The sequence below is a fragment of the Cryptomeria japonica genome, chromosome 11 (assembly GCF_030272615.1).
Source record: "Cryptomeria japonica chromosome 11, Sugi_1.0, whole genome shotgun sequence".
NCBI lineage: Eukaryota > Viridiplantae > Streptophyta > Pinopsida > Cupressales > Cupressaceae > Cryptomeria > Cryptomeria japonica.
The window spans coordinates 719,470,053-719,491,005 of record NC_081415.1 but is presented as its reverse complement, the minus strand read 5'-3'; the positions used below and the strand labels follow the sequence as shown (position 1 = coordinate 719,491,005).

General features: G+C 32.8%; 1 protein-coding gene across 1 annotated transcript; it reads left to right on the top strand.

Moving 5' to 3' along the window:
• Positions 1 to 2,683: 2,683 nt before the first annotated feature.
• Positions 2,684 to 5,335, top strand: LOC131061383 (protein Brevis radix-like 1). The gene is made up of 2 exons (XM_057995028.2): positions 2,684 to 3,310; positions 4,970 to 5,335. The coding sequence occupies exons 1-2, from the start codon at positions 3,078 to 3,080 to the stop codon at positions 5,046 to 5,048; spliced, it is 312 nt and encodes a 103-aa protein (XP_057851011.1). The 5' UTR covers positions 2,684 to 3,077; the 3' UTR covers positions 5,049 to 5,335.
• Positions 5,336 to 20,953: the final 15,618 nt, after the last annotated feature.

The following is a 20,953-nucleotide window of genomic DNA, read 5'->3' as shown; positions in this document are numbered from 1 at the left end:
CCTCGCATCTACAAGTGAAGTGTAGGCCTTGAGAAATAATGGCATAGTTACTATTGTTTTGTGAGGCTTGTTAATGTAAAATGAAAATAATATTATTAATAGTTGTGCCCTTTTAAGAAACACATCTTTCAAGTTGATGAGGAGGTAATAGACTGAAAGGAAAAACCTTGAACCAACCAACCTCTAAGGTTGATGACTCAACCAAAACCCTACTACCTAGGGGGTCCTACACAACACCAAGACAATCTATAGTTCTATGTCACTAAATAATAGCTTTGGAGACTCAAAGGCTCCAATATTTCCCCTTCCAAACAACAAACACTCACAAGTCTTGAGTGACTACACACACCTTTGCTTACATGAGTGGGCTACTACTAGGATTTAGGGGTTTGAAGGGCCCACTTGACCAATTCAACATAACAACCCTTGGGGGGTGTTCTTACAACATCTTGAAGCAAATGAAACATGATTCCATGGTCTAGACTCTTCATACCATCAATATTGACTCACTTGCTCCTAGACAATCCTAATAACAATTAGGCCTCCTTTTGGGGTAATTGGGTAATAACTTTTGATTCCCAAAGGATCTAGACAAACAAATTGTATTTCCAAACACCCTTTTGGGAGTTCTCAACAATATATCACTTTCAGGCTCCCAACCGATTTGTAGATATCCCAACCTATACTGCACCAACTAACCTATTGGGGTTATTAGGCCTACTTGACTAGACACTTTCCAAAATCTTGTATGATCCTCCCGCTTGATGAATTTACTTGACCATGGAATGTTATATCAACCTCAAAAACACTCTTCTACAACATTCAAACCCCTTCCCTGTGCTCTACAACTCAATTCACACGTACTGTCCTCATTCAACCGATCTGTCACATGATGATGCCAGACCTATGGATTCTTCATCAAACACACCAAAATGTTGGAGAAACCTTTGGGTACTAAATTCTGACCTATCATACAAAGGCCTATCATATTCTACAGTTTTAAGATTCTTGACTGAGAATTGATAGGCCAAAGTCCTCATCACAAGTTAAGGCTATAACATAGCTAAAAATAATTTTGATTGTGATTCATGCAGTGTATCAATTAAATGAATGTATTTATTAGAGACAAAATTGTAGAAATAAACATCATTAGATGAATATATTTATTTTAGGTATCAAAATAAAACTCTACTTAAAAGATAAAATGGTAGAAATCAATAATAAATCATGGTCATGAGTATTATGATTGTGTTTAAAACATTTAATTTCTTATATTTTAATTATTTATACATTCTAATTTATAATTCAATATCAAATTCTTAATTATAAACTATTTCAATATATTAAATAAACTTTTGTTTTCATCAATTTAAAAATACATAACCCTAATCTTATCCTTTTATTTTTTAGCACATCTAATTACTTTATTTCAATTAATTTATCATATCCAATTCATATATTTATAATATTAGTCATTAATATATTTATTTTTTAAATAGTTTTTTATCAATTAAAAACTACATAAACTAAATCTTATCTTTTTTCACTCTTTTTTAATTTTTTAATACATCTAATTATTTTATTTCAATTAATTTATCATACTAAATTCATATATTTAAAATGTTATTCATTATTTTATTTGTACTTAGAACGGATCATTTTAATTTTCTTTTTTTTCTTTTTTTATAATTAAGATATGTTTGAGATTGTGTTAATTATGTCATATATATGTAAACATAAAATGGAGAGGTCAAAAATTACTGTTAAGATTATTATATACCTACTTTATGAAGAATAGTGCCAAAGATATATTTGGAGTATGGGTTAATAAATTTAACTTCTTTTAAATTAATTTTCAAAGAAGCTTGTTTATATTTAATAGTTAAAAATTTAAAAAATGGATATTTTTAAGAATTTATAAAGTTGAAATTTTTAAAAGTAAGTAGATAAAAAAGTTTTTATGATTATGAGGCAATCTAAAATTGTTATTTTTTTAAATACTAAAAAGAAAAAAATCAAAATTTAAATTACATTAAGACATGTGATTAAGGGTTGTGTCTATTCTGGCTCCAAAATGGACTGGCCCTAAAATGGACTTTTCGTACAACGTGTTAGTGACAAGTTAGTCAATCACAAACCGTAAATTGCAAAATCGACGATGTAAATCAATCTGTACTATCGTTTTGGAGCCATAAATACTGATATTATTTTATGTTACATTGTAATTGGTTTGTTGATAAACAATTTATGTTCTTCTAAGAGGTCATAAGTTTTTTGTGGGCAAATCATATAATCTTCTCCATCTTTTAGATATTTTTTTCATACAAACAAAGGGAACAATGATATAATGTTATTTTTTTAAATATCTTTTTTTGACCCAACCCTTGCACCCTTTCTAGTGCAAGTTCTAGTTATTAACCTACTTTTAAATTGACAACAAATTCTTATATTGCAATACTATAAAGACAAGTACTCACCACTATGTGACGCACTTATTTCATATCATATAAATTATACATATCCCGCCTCTTACAAATCTGAAACTTCCTTATTAAAAATACAAATTCTTGACAACTATAAGCAGTAATTATGATATAATACCCATCAAATAATGAATCCCTGTGACATGGAAAACAGCACCAACTTAGGAAGAGGGAATGGATAAAATTAATGAGCTCCACAAATCCAGCGAGTACAAAAATCATTCATGATTGTGAAGATTTAAAGCATCAAATTTGGCAATTCAATAATCTTTCTTGCAATGGATTATGAGAAAATAAAATAAGATCTCCAAGTAGTTTTAGATTGCAGAGCCCATTGAGCAGACCAAAGATTGTGTAAATCTTTTTTGGCACTCCAATGACAAGATTGAAATCATTAATCTCGATCTTTTCCTAAACTGGCATAATTATATAATCTGAAGAATCGTCCAGACCAATTAAAATTCTCATTGAAGCTGGCAAAATATCAGTTGGAAAGATTTCTTGTGCAGAACATGGAGGGGATAATAGGTAGCCTCCTGCTTATATTTGTAAAGGAAGAATGCCCATATTTTAAGCATTGGGCTATTAACAAGGATGGGAAAAAGAAAGAGATTTATCATGTGTTCTTCTCTGCTGGCTTGCTTTTCTCCTTCTAAGAGATATGCAGATGATTCAGAGGGTGTGGATTCTGTTGCATTAGCAACACCACCAAAAAAAGAAAAAGAAGAACAAGAACAAGAACACACAGAAGAATTTGAATATGGTATATATATTACAGTTATACGCTTGGTGGGTGGATTGCAGCAAGTCAAACGGATTAAATTCAGGTAACAGAGATTTAAAATTTGTTTAAAAACTCTAAATATCAAACATAAAAAACCTCTTTGAAAGGTAAATGATCATCTACAAAGCCATCTGGTTTTCAAACCCTTGAAGCATACATGGGTTGATTAATGTTTTTTTCATAGATTATACCCATCTGGGTTTGAGATCTTTGAAGCATACATGGGTTGATCAGTGGTTTCTCATAGATGGTTTTATAGTTCATGTTGTGTTTGAAAATTGTTTAATGTTGAAAGATAGTGTTTTAATTGATTGGGAGTCAATTGATAACTGTATTCTTAGTAATGTGGGGGGGGTAAGTGGATGATAATGGACTGTATTCTTAGTAATGTAGGGGAAGTGGATAATAATGGTCCTTCTCTGTTTGGTATAGTCCTGGCTGCTTAATTTCTGTTGGGTTCATGCCTAACTTTTTTGATGTATCAGGGCTAGGTCATTATGTTTAAACTCGTGAGTGTGCCTTTTATCACCTTGTTTTTTTGTGTACTATTTTATTTATTTTTGATGGAGGTCCAGACTTGCGAGCATGACAGGCCAGCAAGGGCATGAAGCCCCCAGCGAGGGCCTTCACAACAATTTTATTTATTTTAATGCAAAATCAATTGTGTATTTTTTTAAATTGATATTTTGGATCATTTTTCAGATATCCTCTTCTTGATGATGGATCATTGATTGTGATCTAAAACATCAATTAAAAATCGTACAGAGTTGATTCCAGAAACAGTCTGGTGAAAAATCTTCTTTCTCATTACCATGATTTGTGGTAATTTAAAACTCCAAATAACAAACAAGATGACACTGTAAAACCCTATTTGAAAGGTGAAGGATCATCTAAAGATAATCTATCAATCCATCTGGGTTTGAGACTATTGAGTATAGATGGGTTGATAGTGTTTTGTATTATAATAGCAGTTTTGAAAAATACAAGAGTCTTTTTAACACTAGTTTTTTACAGTTCATATAGTATTCAAAAGATTGTTTTTGAAATCAACTGTGTATGCTTTTTAATGGGCATTTTGAATCACATTCCTTAATCTTCTTTTTGATATTTCACTTACACACTTGATTCGAAAAATAATCTTTTGAAAAATCTTCCTTCTCATTATTATGAAATGTTTCAATCTAAAACTGCAAATAACAAACAAGGTGGTACTATAATCACCTCTTCAAAAGGTGAATGATCATCTAAAGATAATCTATCGATCCATCTGGATTTGAGACCATTGAATTGTAGATGGGTTGATAGTGTTTTGTGTTTTAATAGCAGTTCTGATAAGAAAAGTCTTCTTGGCGTTAGTTTCTTACTTCTGTTATAATATTTTCTTATGCTCTCCTTTTCATCCTGACGATGGATCACAGAGTGTGATCCTAAACGTCGATACAGAAAAATCTTAACACAATCTAATCCAGAAGCATTTGCAGTAATTCATTATGGATTGCGGAAGCTTAATATCATTAATTTAAAAGATTGTTTTTGAAATCAAATGTGTAAGTTTTTTAATCGTTTATCTGATATTTCAGATCACACTCAATAATCTTCTTTCTGATTAAAAAAACATACACAAATTCCAAAGTTAATCTTTCAATTTATTTTTCCTTTTTTATTATTAGTAACATTTTAATGTGATATTTCTTGAGTGCAGTCGTGAACAGTTCAGTGAAATGGAGGCCAAGCTATGGTGGGAAGAGAACCAGTGCAGAGTTCATCAATATTATGCTTAAGACTATCCACACATTAACCTACTGTATTGGATTTTTTATATTCCTTGCTTTTTGACTTCCTATCAATACAGTTTTGTACAGATGTGTGAATAATTTGAGAGTATCTTCCTTTCCATCACTGTGTTGAGCATGAACTAAATAAGAACAAATATTCTCATCCTAATAATGGTTAGGGTTTGGTTTTCAGTTGAAAGAGATTCTTTAACCAAACAATGCTACAAGAGTTTCTCACTACACTAATATGATCTCAGTTGTGCATTTTACTGACAAACACTACTTGGGTTATGGTCTCATTTGTAAGGGGTTTTTATTACTTATACAATACAAAAGATATTAGTGAAGTTAATCTGAAAAGAGACAAGCCATTAGTCATGATATAATTATAAAGAGATCTAATTTGAAGTTTGGTTCTTTGATTAATGATATTATTAGTAATTTTGTTCTAAGATCTTTGAATGTCTCTCAAATTAAAAGAAGACGAGTTTTTTTTATTAATCAAGTATTGAATGGATACATGCATTGCGTTCAAGAATTTTGATAGTATTATTAATTATTAGCTTTGAGTTTTTTTAAATCTTTAATTTAATGCTTATATTTTTTTGGTCTAATAGTCGATTTTGCAATAGCACCTATGCCTCAACAAAGTTGTACCTAGGTTGAAGGCATACTTGAACTAACAGACATAGGTTGGAGGCATACTTGAGCTAAGTTTTGTTAGTAGACATGGTAACCCCTCTAGTACTAGTAGTGTTAGGTACCTTTGGAGGTGCCATCGAATATAAAAATGTTTCTATTATCCAATAAAGGGGTTTGTTTGCAAGGATTTTTTTATCTTTCTTCGAATGTCGAAGGTTTGGAGTATTAAATCGCGAAGAAAAGCTTGAACATTTGAATTAGTAATCTAAAGAACAATTCTCTTTTTTTAAGATTAAATAGTTATGAACTTTTTTCTAAATACATAGAAGATGCATCTTGTGAGAAGGGGAGAGGATTGATGCCATAATTTATCTTTTTTTAAGTTTTTAATTTTAATCAAGATCACCAAAGCCTCTCGGAAAGAGGAGGGAAGGAGAACAACAAGAGGTGTATTTCCTCATTTATGTTTCTAGACTTTGTAAGAATGATTGCAATTGAAGAAAAGATGATGAGGAGTTTCTTCTTTCTATTAATGAAGAAAACACTAATTAAGTCTTGCAAAGCATGTTCTCATAAGAAACTTGATAATTTTGAATCAATCCAAAGAAAGCATTTAATTTTTTAGAATGAGCCATTTGTGTGAGATTTATCTCCACATATTTATGTTATGAAAGATGTCTCTTCATAATTTACATCCTTTGAGGATTGAGGAAGCCCCAAATCCCTACAATTCACCCATTTAAGAGAGTCCTTGGTATAAGGGGGTTAAGATGACTCTTGCCTTCCACATAATGAGAGAAAGCTTGCCAACAAATTTTTAAGTCAAAGTATACCTATGTTAGCCTAAAAGCCTTTCAAGTCCATAAAGTGACATGGATATAAGAAGTTGTAGTGGGTGAGCCATCCTTTCGATTGGGGTAAGATTTTAGGTTTCAATTGACCCATGATTTTATTTTTCAGAAAATTAATCTTTTCACTATTACTAGGTAACCAATAAATGTGCCTTGTAATAAGAGGAAAGACAACTTCCAAGTTCTTCCATTTTTGGTATGATTCACTACATGGGAATTACCTTTCATAGTTATGTCCCTAAAGAAAAGATGGGGCTTGGCATTATTTGTGCCCCTTCAAGGAACAAGTATGGGTAGGATTTTTTAAAGGTTGCACTTGATGTATCTACATTGGTTGAGGTTTTGTACAACAACGGAGAAATTGTTTCTACAACACTAGAGGAGGGATTTGACTCCCTCAAAGGAGATGTTGTGGACTCTTGGAGGAGAATTGTTCTCCCATGCACAACAATGGGGAGGGATTTAACACACTCAAAGGAGATGTGTAATTTCAAACAAAAGTTGTTCTCCTATTGTTCTGGAGGGTGTAAACACTTTATGTTTTCTCATGTTGTGTAGAGGTTCACAAGCTCTACCATCAAGAGATCCACTTATGAGGTCAATTTGGTGTTTCCTAGGCGAGTGAGGAGGATTGGTGAAGACGCTTCATCAAAGTCTCTAGGAGGGTTGTCCTTGTTCAAAATGATGTAATAAGGAGAGGGATGTTGGAAAATATGACATCTTTAATTAGTAGATTACTATAGTTTTAGTTTAGATTAATAAATAAAATAAATTAGGTAGGTTAGTTTTGGGGAAGTTATTCTCATTGCCATTTTTCATAGGAAAGTAAATGGATTTATATAACCACTTTGTATTGTATAGAAGATTATCCAAAATAAATCAATACATATTCATTATATTTGTTATTTATCACGTGAGTTCACAATTACTATTTTGTTTCTATACAATTTTTAATATTGTGTGGGTAGGGAAATGAAAGGTACATATAACACTAAGAACTAATCAAGTCAAACCATAATAGAAGTTTTATTAAGGAGAAAGCAATAAAATGGATGCAAGCTTATTATGAATGGGTAGATAGATGGATTTATTTATAATGAATAGAAGAATGAATGAAATGAAAGATGTGAGCCTAATAGATGGTGAAAGAGATATTACTACACATGGCACTTGAAATTAGGTTTTTACCATGGTACTTGCGGCAAGGTGCCATTAAAGTGGTTTTCACCATAGGATAGATGATTTTTATTTAGTATTTTTTCTTCTTTTTTTTGTTATTTTAAATTAATTTTTATGTTTTCAAAATTTTCAACAAGTGAGATACCCACGGGATGATGTCGAGATAAAAGAAGCATATGGTGAACTTTCCTTGACTAAAAGGTGTGTAGTGTGCTCCAGTGAAGATTATTCATTTGTTGTCTTACCTAATTAGGTACCTAAGGTATAACTACTAATGTGTGTACTACCTAATCCCTTGTGTGTGTCACCTAAACAAGTTTGGAAAACCTTAAATTACTTTAAGGAAATTATATTGAAGGTTGATCAATGTGATATATCACCAAATAGAAGGGATGAATGAAATGGATGAATGTGGGATGGAGTTTTATGAGTATGGAAGGAAGAGGAAGTGTAATAATGTGATGGATAGTTAGGATAAAAAAGTTTTGTTTTTTACTTATGATTTTTAGAGCTTGCAAATTTGACCCTAGTTATAAATTGTTATTGGGGGAGATAGACTTGTGTATGTTATTCTTAATAGGATTTGTATCTTTGACTTTTATTTTCATATGGTCCAATAGCTTTTGATTTTGATATGGCCTAGAAGGATTTTCTTTTTTTTTTCTTTGCTTTTGGACATTTCTCTTTAAAGCTTGATTTTTTATCTCCACCTGGTAAGATCTTTTCAATTTCTTGTAAATCCAAAAATAGGAGATGCGTGGAAGTAGAAAGGGTGTGTGAGATGATAAATAGATGTGTCTTCAAAGAGGTTGGAAATATATTCGATGTAGTCTTTGTGGGTACCCTTATTAATACTATTGATATCAAGATATGCTTGCATAACTATAGGATATTTGCATTTTGGCATGACCTTGAGGATAACATTCATTTTGTAGCTTTGGCCATGTGTGTTACTTTCCTTCTTATTTATACAACCATAATGTGATATCCTCTTCAATGAATTCTTTATCCATAGTGCCCCAATGATGAAAGGGTATAGGTACACTTTTCTTTGAAGCTTTAGATGTTTGACCCAAGGGTTTTGGTTGACCAATTTTTTTATGGGATAGTGGGAGTTGACAAACATGGAATGCATAATCACCACATCTCATGTCATTATCCATGATCTTTGGAAATATGTGGTAAGTGGATGAATTGGTTGAAGCTTTTAATGCAATAGGGTCAATGTGCATGGAATAAAATGCTTCAATATTGTTAAGATGTTGTTACAAATGGATTCTTTCTAATTTAAGACATTGTCAAGGATTCCTTCTTCCTCCTCTTTCCCCAAAAGCATACCAAGGAAAAGCACATGTGGTTGAGACTAGAACTCTTACACCTATAACACTTTTTGTTCCAACAATCAAACTTGTCCTTTTGCCAATTTTGGATGTAAAAACTATATTTGTAGAATAGAGCTATTCTTAAATGTCTATTATTTGACTACATAACCACCAAAACCATCTTGTGTGACTGTGAGTCTCATCAATGTGTTTTACCTTGCGAATGAGACTCTTTACATAAGATTAAGAACAAGCCTCCTCTTTCTACACAACCTCCTAAGTCAATTGAACCCAAGTCCTCATGTACTTCTTCCAAATTATTTCCTTCTCTTTTAGTTCCTTTAATTGATCCTAATGAACCTCACCCTAAAAGGGTGCAAGTATTCATCACTCCCGCTTTGGAATCACCACTTATCACAATATATTATAATGCTCTACCTTTTGTTGAGCCCATTGATATGCATAATACAAAATTCATGTCTAGCAACACTCTCATTGCTCATCTCACTCTTTGGGGATTCTCAAGCTTGCCATGGTTGATGTAAATATTGTTGAGTACAAGTTTAAGTAGGGCCCTCTTCCTTCCTTTTGCTGAAAGAAGTTTGCTCCACCTTCTCTGCCACCAACTAATTTATCTTCTGCTACTTTTGTACTCGAATAATCCTCTCCTTGTATTGAGTTTTTCATTGTTCCTCTTCTAGAGATTAGCAATGAACCTTCTACCTTTCAACATCCTCTAGCTGAGTCATCACACTTTTTCTTTGCAAAAGTGTATGACTCTTTGGAGGATATTTTAGCTTTTTCAACTATCCCCACAAGAGATAGAAGATGACAATTTTTAGAGAGCTTCATCCTTGTATCTTGTAGTAGGTGAGATGCTTGATATTGTCTTAGTAATTGTTCTATTACAAGATTGATGTCTTTCTCCCTATGATCAAGATTGGGAGAAAGATGACTTGTTGGATATAATTGACTAGAACAATTTATACTTTAGTATTTGTATGATTGTCTAAGTTCTCCCATATGTGCATATTTATGTTTGTTCTCTCCATTTGAGGGCCCATGATACCCTTGTAGGTACTTGGATACATGAAAGAAAAAATGTTGTCAATTCCTCCATATGCTTCATCATTCTTCTATGTGTTGTAAATTGATTTTCCTTTTCCTGCAATGAAGATGCAAAGCATTGAATCATTTAGGCCTCTTCCATGTTGAGCCATATTTTTATTTGTTTTCATATAATCCTTCTTGCTCTATACTTGTTCCATTAAATCTAGAGAAACAATGTCAATTAATATAATCATATTGATCTTGGATACTTGGATCCCTCAATATTTATTGTCCATATGTTGTTGATGTTGTGGATTTTATGTATCATATCATGTCTACAAGATGAGATTACATGAATACATCTAGTTATGTATCTCATGATACAACATCTCTTCTCCCTAAAATAATTTGCGCTCCTTGGAGTTGTGCAAATTATTTTAAGGGTATCTATCACACTATCATATAGTAACTTGGCACTTATATTTTAAAAATACATCAAATTTTAGCTATCTATTTGTATATGTAGTATATAGGATGGAATCACCTTGCATAACTCTAGGTATTTATATGTGTCTTGCCTTTCTTCATTATTGCCCTACAACATAGTTTACAATGATCATAGACTATTTAAACTATCATATGGTCTCTACCATAACAAAACTTGCTAGCCATAGCTATCACTATTCTTTAAGGGCCTAAGAAGATTTTTGTCTATTTTTTCCTTACATGTTTGTCTGCAACTAACATGTTTTTGGAAAATTAATAGTCTAGCACTATATTTTTATGCAAGAAATTCCATTTTAGTACGAGTCTCCTCTAGGGGAATATCTGCACAAATGAAAGGATTTGCACCCTCTTCATGTCCTAGGTAAAACATTTTCAACTTCATACTATTCTACTTTAGCCCACATATTTGGTAGATTATATATGCTTTTGCTAAAGTGGGGGCAAAATATAATGTCAAAAATCGTATACCTTGCAATTTCACATCACATAAACCTCCATTTAGCCCAAGAAAAGATATTTTTTTAAATTGTATAATTACTTTATTAAAAATCCTTCTTTCTAGCAAGATTGGATCGTTCCTCGATCTCTAAGACCAATTCTCCACAAACAAAAGTGCTAAGCGGAGATGTTCATGTGGAACACTAGCATCTCATGAATTTATGAAAGATTCAACTAATTGTTGGAGTGTTATGTTTCTTGGATTTCACCAGTATAATGTCCTTGTCACCTAGGTTGAGCGTCTTAGGTGAATTCGAGGCTTTTATTTGGATCCAAAACTCTTATTTTTAGAAATAAAGGAATTTAGAAGGTTTCCTCCTCTATCTTAGTTTTTGTACACTCATGCATGTATACACAACAAATATTTCTTCTTTGAAACTTTTGAGTTAATATTTATGACTAATTTTTGACAATTATTTGAAGATTTGGTGCACATCTTCTTCTATCATGGTATTGGCATGAGGATAATCCTATCCTTGGTTGGATTTTCCTTCATCTATTGTGGCATATTGGAAACATTTTCATTGAAGAACTTTTTGTTGTGCATTGTGTTATCTTTAGTAGCATATACATCTTCTTTTTCTCTTTTCATGTCAATTATCTTTTATCAATCTTGGCTTTTAGTGGAGGTAGAAACACCAAAATGGTAGTTTGAATGAAGCAAGCCCCTAAACAACCACCCCCAACCTTTCTTTTTGTTTCTATGTGTATATTTTGAAGAGAACCTCTCATGGACTCTTCAATGATTTTGGTGACCTCTTCTTTTGTTACTCCATTGTGTGCTCAGGTTATTCATTTCAATATCTTGTTCTAGATACATGTTATATTCTTTTGCATTTTGTACTGCCATGTCCTTAATTTTTATGTAGATTAAGAATGGTCGCTTTTTGAATTTATTTTTTCCTGTCTATATGGGATGAGAGTGAATTGCATTAAAGACTACACATTGCACTCATGTCTATGGAAGAGATTTGGTCTAGGTTCTCAGAAATTATTTTCTTTTTGTGCATTCTATTTATGAATTCACTTTAATTAATTTTGCAAGTACATTTGCATACTCATGTTATAACCCAAAAATACATATATAAAATACTTTATAAGACTTCCTTTTTAAATTCCAATTGTAACCTACCATTAAATTAAGATAAACTAGAAGGCAATCATACCTCTGATTTATAATAGCTATGATTTATAAGAGTGTAAGAAGATTGAACTCTCAAAGTATTGTTTTTTGTTTTTGTTCTTTTTTCATACTCTACACATGTTCAAATAATTTAATGTTAAAATATTTCTCAACAATTCCATGTCAATTTACATATTTTTATTTTATTACACATACTAATATTTTTAACCGACACATCCATGTGAGGACTAATTCCTAACAATATCATTCTACAATTTTGACTATACCATATGGTACTCCCTTTGGTAGTCATACCAAGTGAGTAGAGACATTTTGGAGTTGTGAAGTGGTTTACAATAGATTTTAGACTATTGTTGTATGTTTTTTGAAGTTGGAGGGTTTGATTTTCTTTTACAACCATCCATAATCAATTTTGGAATAGCATATAATCAACAAGAAGCTAGTTTTCAGAGTAAGACAACCAACAATAATTATATTTATACTCTAACAAAAGTAGATCTATGTGAACAACCTATTATTCTAATTGTATCAGACGATTATAGACAATCAACAAATTGGTTAGTTTATTGAAACAGTTCATTCATTTCAATATTTATTTATATACAATTTCCTTCCATGCAGTTGTTAGGTAGTTGCCATGTGTGGGTTCAACTATTTGCTCAATGCATGACACATGTTTGTCAATATGCTTATGGTAATAAAAGATAGTTGTAGTTGTTCCTCATCATTAAATTTAGAAATATTAATTGGTTTAATGTTCCACCAACTATTTGATGAAGAGTATGTGAACTAAATACTGAATTACAAGTTTTTATTTTTTAAACAAGAGATGCAGAGCGTCATGTTCCTGTTGAGAGTTGAGAGTGTGGTAGGTAAAGGATAAAATGTAAGAATGTGGGAGGTAGAGGAGAGAAGGGAAAGTTGTAGAAGAAGTAGAAGCCAAATTGGATAAATATGAACAAGTTGAGGAGGAAGCTGAAGGTGGATATAGATGTAGATTGCCATGAGTAGAGATTTTAGTACATAGGTAAAGTCAATCTTGCCAAGATAGTAAGGGCAAAGGTAAATTATCTTTTAAATTGTGAAACATTACATTTTGAAAGAATGAAATTAAAATTTACTTTATAAGAAGTAAACTATAATGTAGGATAGGATTAACACTATACAATTTGAAGAGGTTTTAGATGCCTGCTGCGATGCCTGCGCCTACTGTGATATCACACGTGAAGTCTGCAGCGGTGCCTGCCTCCGCGAAGCCTGCCGTCGTTGCCCTAGGGCCGCCTGTGCATGCCGTCGCCGTGAAGCTTGCCGCCGTTGCCCTAGGGTTGCCTGTGTATGCCGCCACCGATGCCCTAAGGCAGTCTGTTGCAGTGATATTGGCTGTCCAGCTCCCTCTATCCCTTGTAACGGCTGGTGAGACTACTTTGCCTGGCTCTGCGGCTGTGAATAGGGGCTCTGAGGGGGTCTTGCCTGGTGTTGTTTCTACGGGGGTCTCTTCTAAGGATGGAAATACGGTGCTACCAATGCCCTCTACTGATGAACGAGATGCCTATGGCTTGAGGCCTGTGGCTGTATGCAAACCTTTGGTTTTCAAGGTGTCTGATGATACTGATATGGAGATCATCCACACTTCCTCGGTGTTTGAAGCGCATGGTCTGATTTGCAGGTTTCGGGGTTTCTGGCCAAGCCTTCCTCAGCTGCACACTTGGATTTCTCAAATCTGGGAACCGATCATAAAAGGTTCAGTTAATATCTTTCCTTCTGCCAAGGGTTTTTTCATTGCCAAATTTGAATATGAAGAGGATAGATCAAAAATATTAGGTATTAATCCTTTCAGATGGGAAGACAAATTTATTTTGATGGTTAAATCCTGGTTCCCGGGCTTTAACCCATCCACAGATTCATTTAATGAGATTCCTATTTGGGTTAGGCTCCCTAACCTTCCCCTTCATCTATGGACGGACTCTCTGCTAGAGGAAGTGGGGAATGCTTTAGGTGAATTCTTAACGATTGATAAGGAATCTTTCCAGATTTATCACTCTACTTATGCTCGGATTTTGGTTAACATTGATGTCTCTAAAGGGCTTCCAGCTGAGTTAGAGATTGAATCCTCTTTGGGATCTTGGGTCCAATTGCTCGACTTTGAAGGTATCCCCTTTAGATGTCGAAAGTGCTTCCAGACCGGACATATTGCTGCACGGTGTGAAACAGATAAAAAGAAAAAAAGATCTGCTACTTGGTGGAAGGGGGCATCCTCTGAACACTATTTTGTTAAAAAGAAAAGCTTCTCCTAGGTGGTGGCACAGGTTCCTCAGGCTGATGAGCCTCTAGTTGCTACCTCTGTTCCTTAGGAATGTGTGGATACTTCAGACCCTCCCGCGTCCCAGACTGCTGCTGGATCTTCTGTTGTCCCTGCCTCTGCTGTTCCTGTATCTCGGGCTGTTGGATCTTCTGTTCTCCCTACCTCTGTTGTTCCTACAACTCGGGTGGCTGGATCTTCTATTGTCCCTGCTTCTGTTGTTCCTGCCTCTCTGGATGCTGGCTCTGTTCCTCCTGATTATGGGAGATCCTCTCTTTTGGATCCTTCCTCTTGGCAAAATGTTGCTGCTAGGGTTGAGGAGGGATGGATTACTGTTAAAAGTAAAAAATCTAAATTTTCCCAGTCCTCTTTTGATATGACACTTAGATCCCACAAGGGAAGGACAAATTCTTGATCCTTCCTGGTTGGGTTAGGGTTGCTGGTTTCTTGCAGCCTGTAGGGTCTTGGTGGGGGTTTTGTTGTTCCCCTTCTTTTGTTTGGTTATGCCGGGTCTTTATTGTGTACTGTTTCTTTAAGAGATCTTTCAAGTTTATCTTTCTGTTCGGGTCACAGGTCCTTCTAAAACCTGTCTTGTAAAGGGTTTCTGGTCCCTTAAAAACTTGATTTTCCTTAATAAAAAACACTATACAATTTGAAACTGTATAATTGTTTTTTCTTAAACAAATATATGTCTATTATATTGTAAAGAATGAGTGTTGTTGTTGTTATTAATGTTTTAAATTTTAATATTTGTTTTTACTTTAATGATAATTATAAAATTTGATTCAAATTAATAAAAAAAAATATTATATAATTAAACTTAAAAATACTTTTTAATTCATAAAATATGATCTAGTTATTAATATTAAAATTATGTATTAATAATATTATACAAGTTTATAATAAAGTTAAGAATCATATTTCAATTTTTTTTTAATAATGCATGTACTTTCTTTACTTTATGTTCTCATATTGTAGGGGTTGGTGGAGGCAAGACATGGGACATATAGATCAAAAGAAAACATCAAGTAAATTGGACTTAATAAGAGTGCTACAAAATGTCAATTTTAATGATCCTGCCAACTAATTGAAATAGATACTTCATTTCAGTTTTATTGAGAACTCTGCATGGGAATATAATCTCTGGAACATGTGCCTCCTTAAAATCTTAAGGAGCAAGCAAAGGCCATTGTAGATGATTGGAAGTCTAAGATTGATTTAGATTGATTTAAGGCTTTGATGGTTTTTTTACCAAATTGATTATTGTAGATGATATGTTGCTTGAGATGAAGAATTCCTACTTTAATGAATGGAAATATTGGCAAGCAATATCCTATGTGCTTGTCCATATACCAAAAAAATAACGTTATTAAAAGCTCAAAACAATAAGAAATTCTTTTAGAAACATATAAATTCCACACATTAAGCAACAAATCAAAGTTAAGGGTTCTCCTCAATCAATTACAGAAAATGATGCAAAATTAAGCTACAACTATGAGATAACAGTAGACATTCGATATTATTTCACAGGTTCTCATCTTCAAAACAGATTCTATCTGGATGCAAGTCCATTCAATCCACCTTTTTGTGCCAATGTTTTGGATCTAATTTCTAGACCTCACTTCAAGCGTAAATTAGATATTTATTCCTTACGTAGAGTATAGAAATTAAACCCAAAACATCAGCATCTAAAAGTGGATTCAAAACAGTTTCATCCAGATAGATTTCTCAAAACATAATAATATTCCCTGACCATGTTTATGGATGTCTATACCTTGTCCAAAGCTCTTATTTTTGCAGAGGCGGTGAGGACGCTAGCAAAGGTTGTGGAATTTGTCTCTACACCCGCCAATTGCATTTTGTTGAAGTTTTCTAAAACCTTTGTGCAAATCCTGCAATCATGGCATTCGACAAAACCATATTTCTTTGAGACATTCTGCCAAACAGTTGGCATGCCTTTTGTATTCTTCCACATTTTGCATATATTTGCTATATTTTTTAAGAATGTCATATGTTAACACGCATGCCGATTCCTATGGGCTACGGGAATTATGAACTCATGGATTCTTCCAAATTTTCACCATGAAATTGTATTGCAAGCATGTCGGAGAAGAAAGAAACCCACTTCATCTCAATTTTTGAAAGTCGGTCGCTGCAATAACAAGGGAACTCACGCCATGGAAATGCTCTGGTAGACAATGTATGCGAAATGTAGAAGCTTAGATGAGGGACGTGAACTGTTTGACAAAACGCTTCAAATAAATGTGTTCGCACTGATTGCAGGATATCTACAAGGTGGATTCGCTGAAAAGCGTTTAGGAACTTCAAGCAAATTCAATTGGCAGGTGTTAAGCTAGACTCTGCAACCTTTTCGACCATCCTCGCAGCCTGTTCCAAATGGGAGCTTTGGAATAGGGTATGGACATCCATCAAAGCATAAAAGATAAGAGGTTTTTTTTAGATATAGTTACAACTGCTCTGGTAGACATGCATGCGACATGTGAAACCATAGACAAGGCACGCGAACTGTTTGACAAAATGCTCAAAAGAAATGTGGTTCCATGGAATGCGATGATTACAGGATATGCACGAAATGGATTTGTTGACAAGACTGGAGAATCTTCCAACCAAATGAAATTGACAGTTGTAAAGCTGGCATCCTCTCTGCTTGTGCCAAAATGAGGGGTTTGGAACAGGGCATAAGCATCCATCAAAATATAAGGGATGTGGAAGGATGGAAATACATACCTATTGTGGGGTTCAAATCATCGAATGAATCGTACATCACATGGAATAATATATCTAATATGCATTTTTTTCCTTAATTGAAAAAACAATGATGCCAATACAAGATCTCCTCAAATTGTTCCATACTCTAGTGATGAGTTAAAAGGTTGTAAATTTGACATATCTATTTATATTGTTTTAAAAAAATTAATACATATGTTTAGACTAGATATGTTATTAAATAATGACAATTTAATGTATAATTAACCCCAACTTACCATAATGTGTAAATATAATAGTACATTAATGACTTACTCATCAAGGAGTTCTACATCATCAAATGATATGGCTTTATGCCTCTTGTGGCCAATAGACTCAGTCAAAGATGTAATCAATTTTGGGGTAGTATTGAAACTAATTTGGATCTTTTAAAGTTTTTTGCATTATATCTTTGTAGAAAGGTGATGCCTATACTAAATCCTTGGTGATAAACTATATTTATATTAAGCCTAGGTTGTTCTAGAATTTAAGTGTTTTAAATAACAAACCTAGATTCTCATCTTTCCTCCACTCCTAAATTATAATAAAATCTAATTTATACAATTAATATTAAACCAATTTAAAAAAATCTAATTTATACTATTAATATTAAACTAAAGCATTTAAAAAAACCAGATTTGTAACTTAAGTCAACTAATGTAAAGAGTTATAGTACAAAAGAAGGGGAAATATTATACATCCCTAAATAAATATGACCTATGTATACCAGAGAATTAGCTAGAAGACTTATGGAATAAAAAACATATAAAATTAGAACTATGGATGATCAACTAAGATACCAATATTAGGCCCAAAGACTCTTCATGGTCTTTAAAATTGATAGAGGTTATACTCTAGGTCAAGGTTAGTTTTGCAAGGCTCAAACATTGGCTATGGGCACTCTTCACCTTCTAAGACACCTTTAAAAGTCACTAGCATTTGTAATGGGTGATTCTTCCCTTCTAAGATACCTATACATATGTGAGTGCAAGATCATGGGGTCCAAAAAGTGGCAATTGGAAAAAATGTGTTTTTTACTTAGCCAAACACACTAAATTCCGCTTTGACTTTTTGTATGGGTCAAGCAGAATTTGAATGGGTTTGTAAATACCAAACCAAAACGAATATATGTTTGTAATGAATATCTGTTATTAATGGATATATGTTTCCTAATGTCATTGTTATGATATCATGTTTTCAAAAATAGATCTATTTTGTTTAGCCTTAAAAACATACTTTAGTAAAATGGACATAACTTTTTTGTTTCTTATCAAAATTTTATTTTAAATCTTTTTTTTTTTAGGCATTAGAAAGGTGATTCGGAGACCTACAAATGGATCGGGTAATTTTATTAGATTATACACCAAAAATAATTATACTTATTTGAAGTTAATCCTTCATTTTAAAACTTTAAACACTCACAACTTTTGTATACAAAGTCTTTTTTCATTTTTTTCTCCTAAAAGAATTGAAACATTTAAAAATTAGTAAATAATGAAATATTTAAATTTTATGTACTAATGAGATTAATTTTTTTTCATAATAATCATAAAATTTTGTCCTTCTTAGACCTCACATTGGCACTTTGGCTTTCGATGCCTAATGCCTATTCTAATTCTGCTCACACCACCTATAGTCATACATTTTCATCTCCTTCTCTGTCTTCCCTCCAAGCCTCAGTCCTGATTGTTAGGACCATGGTGTTGGGTGTTGTGGTCCTACCTTAGGATCAGGGTGCACAACGCCCTGGTTCTCTAAATTAGGACCCATTTTTATTACTCATAATAGTCATCTCAGATGAGAGGGAAATTCAATCCCGTGTCAGCCTACTTCAGAAATTCATTTAGTCTACCCCTCTCATTTGAAAACCTAATCCTCTAAGCCATCTAAATTGCATTCTAGAAAATTCAAGTGAGTGAGCAATCAATCATTAGTCAAGCATTAGAGAAGAAGTGAAGTCAAAATTATGCATTCAAGATGGCATCCATCATCAACTTTCTTTGAAGACATTCTTCAAGACATCTTAAAACCCTTGCATGAGGATCAAACAAAAATTCATAAAGGTATATATTTCAATTATAAGCATTTTACTTCAAATCTGGTATTTCCCTCAAAAGGAAAGCATCTTGCGATCATTTCCATTTCGGTTACTATTTCAATTTCAAAAATTAATTCCTAAACCAAGGTTTGACCTAAGGTAAACCCCTATCCACAACATATTTCCCTCTCTTTCTATGTGCAGGAAACAAGCTTAGGAGTTGTACTCAAGGATTTTGATAGAGTCAACGGTGATGAACAGGTCCATCTTTTGATGAAGCAAAATTTAGAGGACCATGGCAAATTTGTACTACCTAGTCTCAAAAAATCAGGTCAAACTTCTAGGAACAAGTTCTAAACATCTTTTGCCCAAATCTCATTTTGTGGCTCTATCAGATATTTGTACTAATTTATTTTTGACAATTTACTTCAATTATTCATTGTTTTACCCTAATTTCATAATCACCTTCCAAGTTCAACTAAGAAAGAGGGGAACAAGCAAATAACCAGTGAATCTAATCAAAACTTCGATCCTTTCCTTATTTGGATTGTGGATAGATCTATTGGATTCACCCCTCTTTCAATGTGTTGGCTAATTTGGCTTGTTAGTGATTTTATTATCTTAATTGAAATCCTAATTCCAAATTCCCCCCAAAATATTTTGGTGATCCCGACTTATTTCATGCTTGGTTCTAATTTATTGTCCCAAATATGATTTGTATGACTTTAACATTAATTTTTGCACTCATAAATAATATTTGCAATTGAATTGCATAAATTTAGAGGTTAAATTCACAAAACCCTAATTTATTATTCTAAAATTGATTTGTGGGTTGCATAATTTTTCAATTGTGTTTTCATATCTAATTATTATGAAATGTTTAGATTTAGATGCATCTAATATTCAAGTATCACAATTAAAATTGTTGAATTAATTGGTTAATCAATCATTTTTTTTCAAAGAGTTGCATTGTTTAATCATATTTTTCATTAAATTTCCTTTGCGCGTGAATTTTGTTACCTTTAATCTGGAATGAGAAGAGGTTGTAGACTTAAGTCTTCCCAAGGTTTAAACACTAAGGACATGGAGCCTCAGTTGGATAACTTATTCCATGTGAATGTTGGTTGATAAGAATGAGAGTGTTCAACAACCATTTATGTAGTTCAAACCCAACAAAGGTTTCATTGAGATAAATGATAACATCAACACTCAAGTGGCATCCATAAAATCAGGTGTGGCCACTTTATCCAAATACTTTATGTAGTCACACAAATCTGTCCAGCTTAACTAAATAAATATTCGCTATTTATTTGATTAAAAATCCACTAGCCATAAATTAATTAATTTAATATTTAATTAATTCATCCCCAAACATTCTTCTATTAATTAAATAAATTATTCAATTTATTTTAATTAATTCATTAAATCAAATTTCAATCAATTAAATAAATAAAATCTATTTATTTAATTAAATCCCCCTATTCATTTTTTAAATAAAATAAAAATATTTATTTAAATCATTATCCCCCCCCACTTGCATTTTCCTACAAATGCAACTTGCACACATTTATTGGAATAAATGAATTTTTATTTTAATAAAATCCTATTTTCCCTC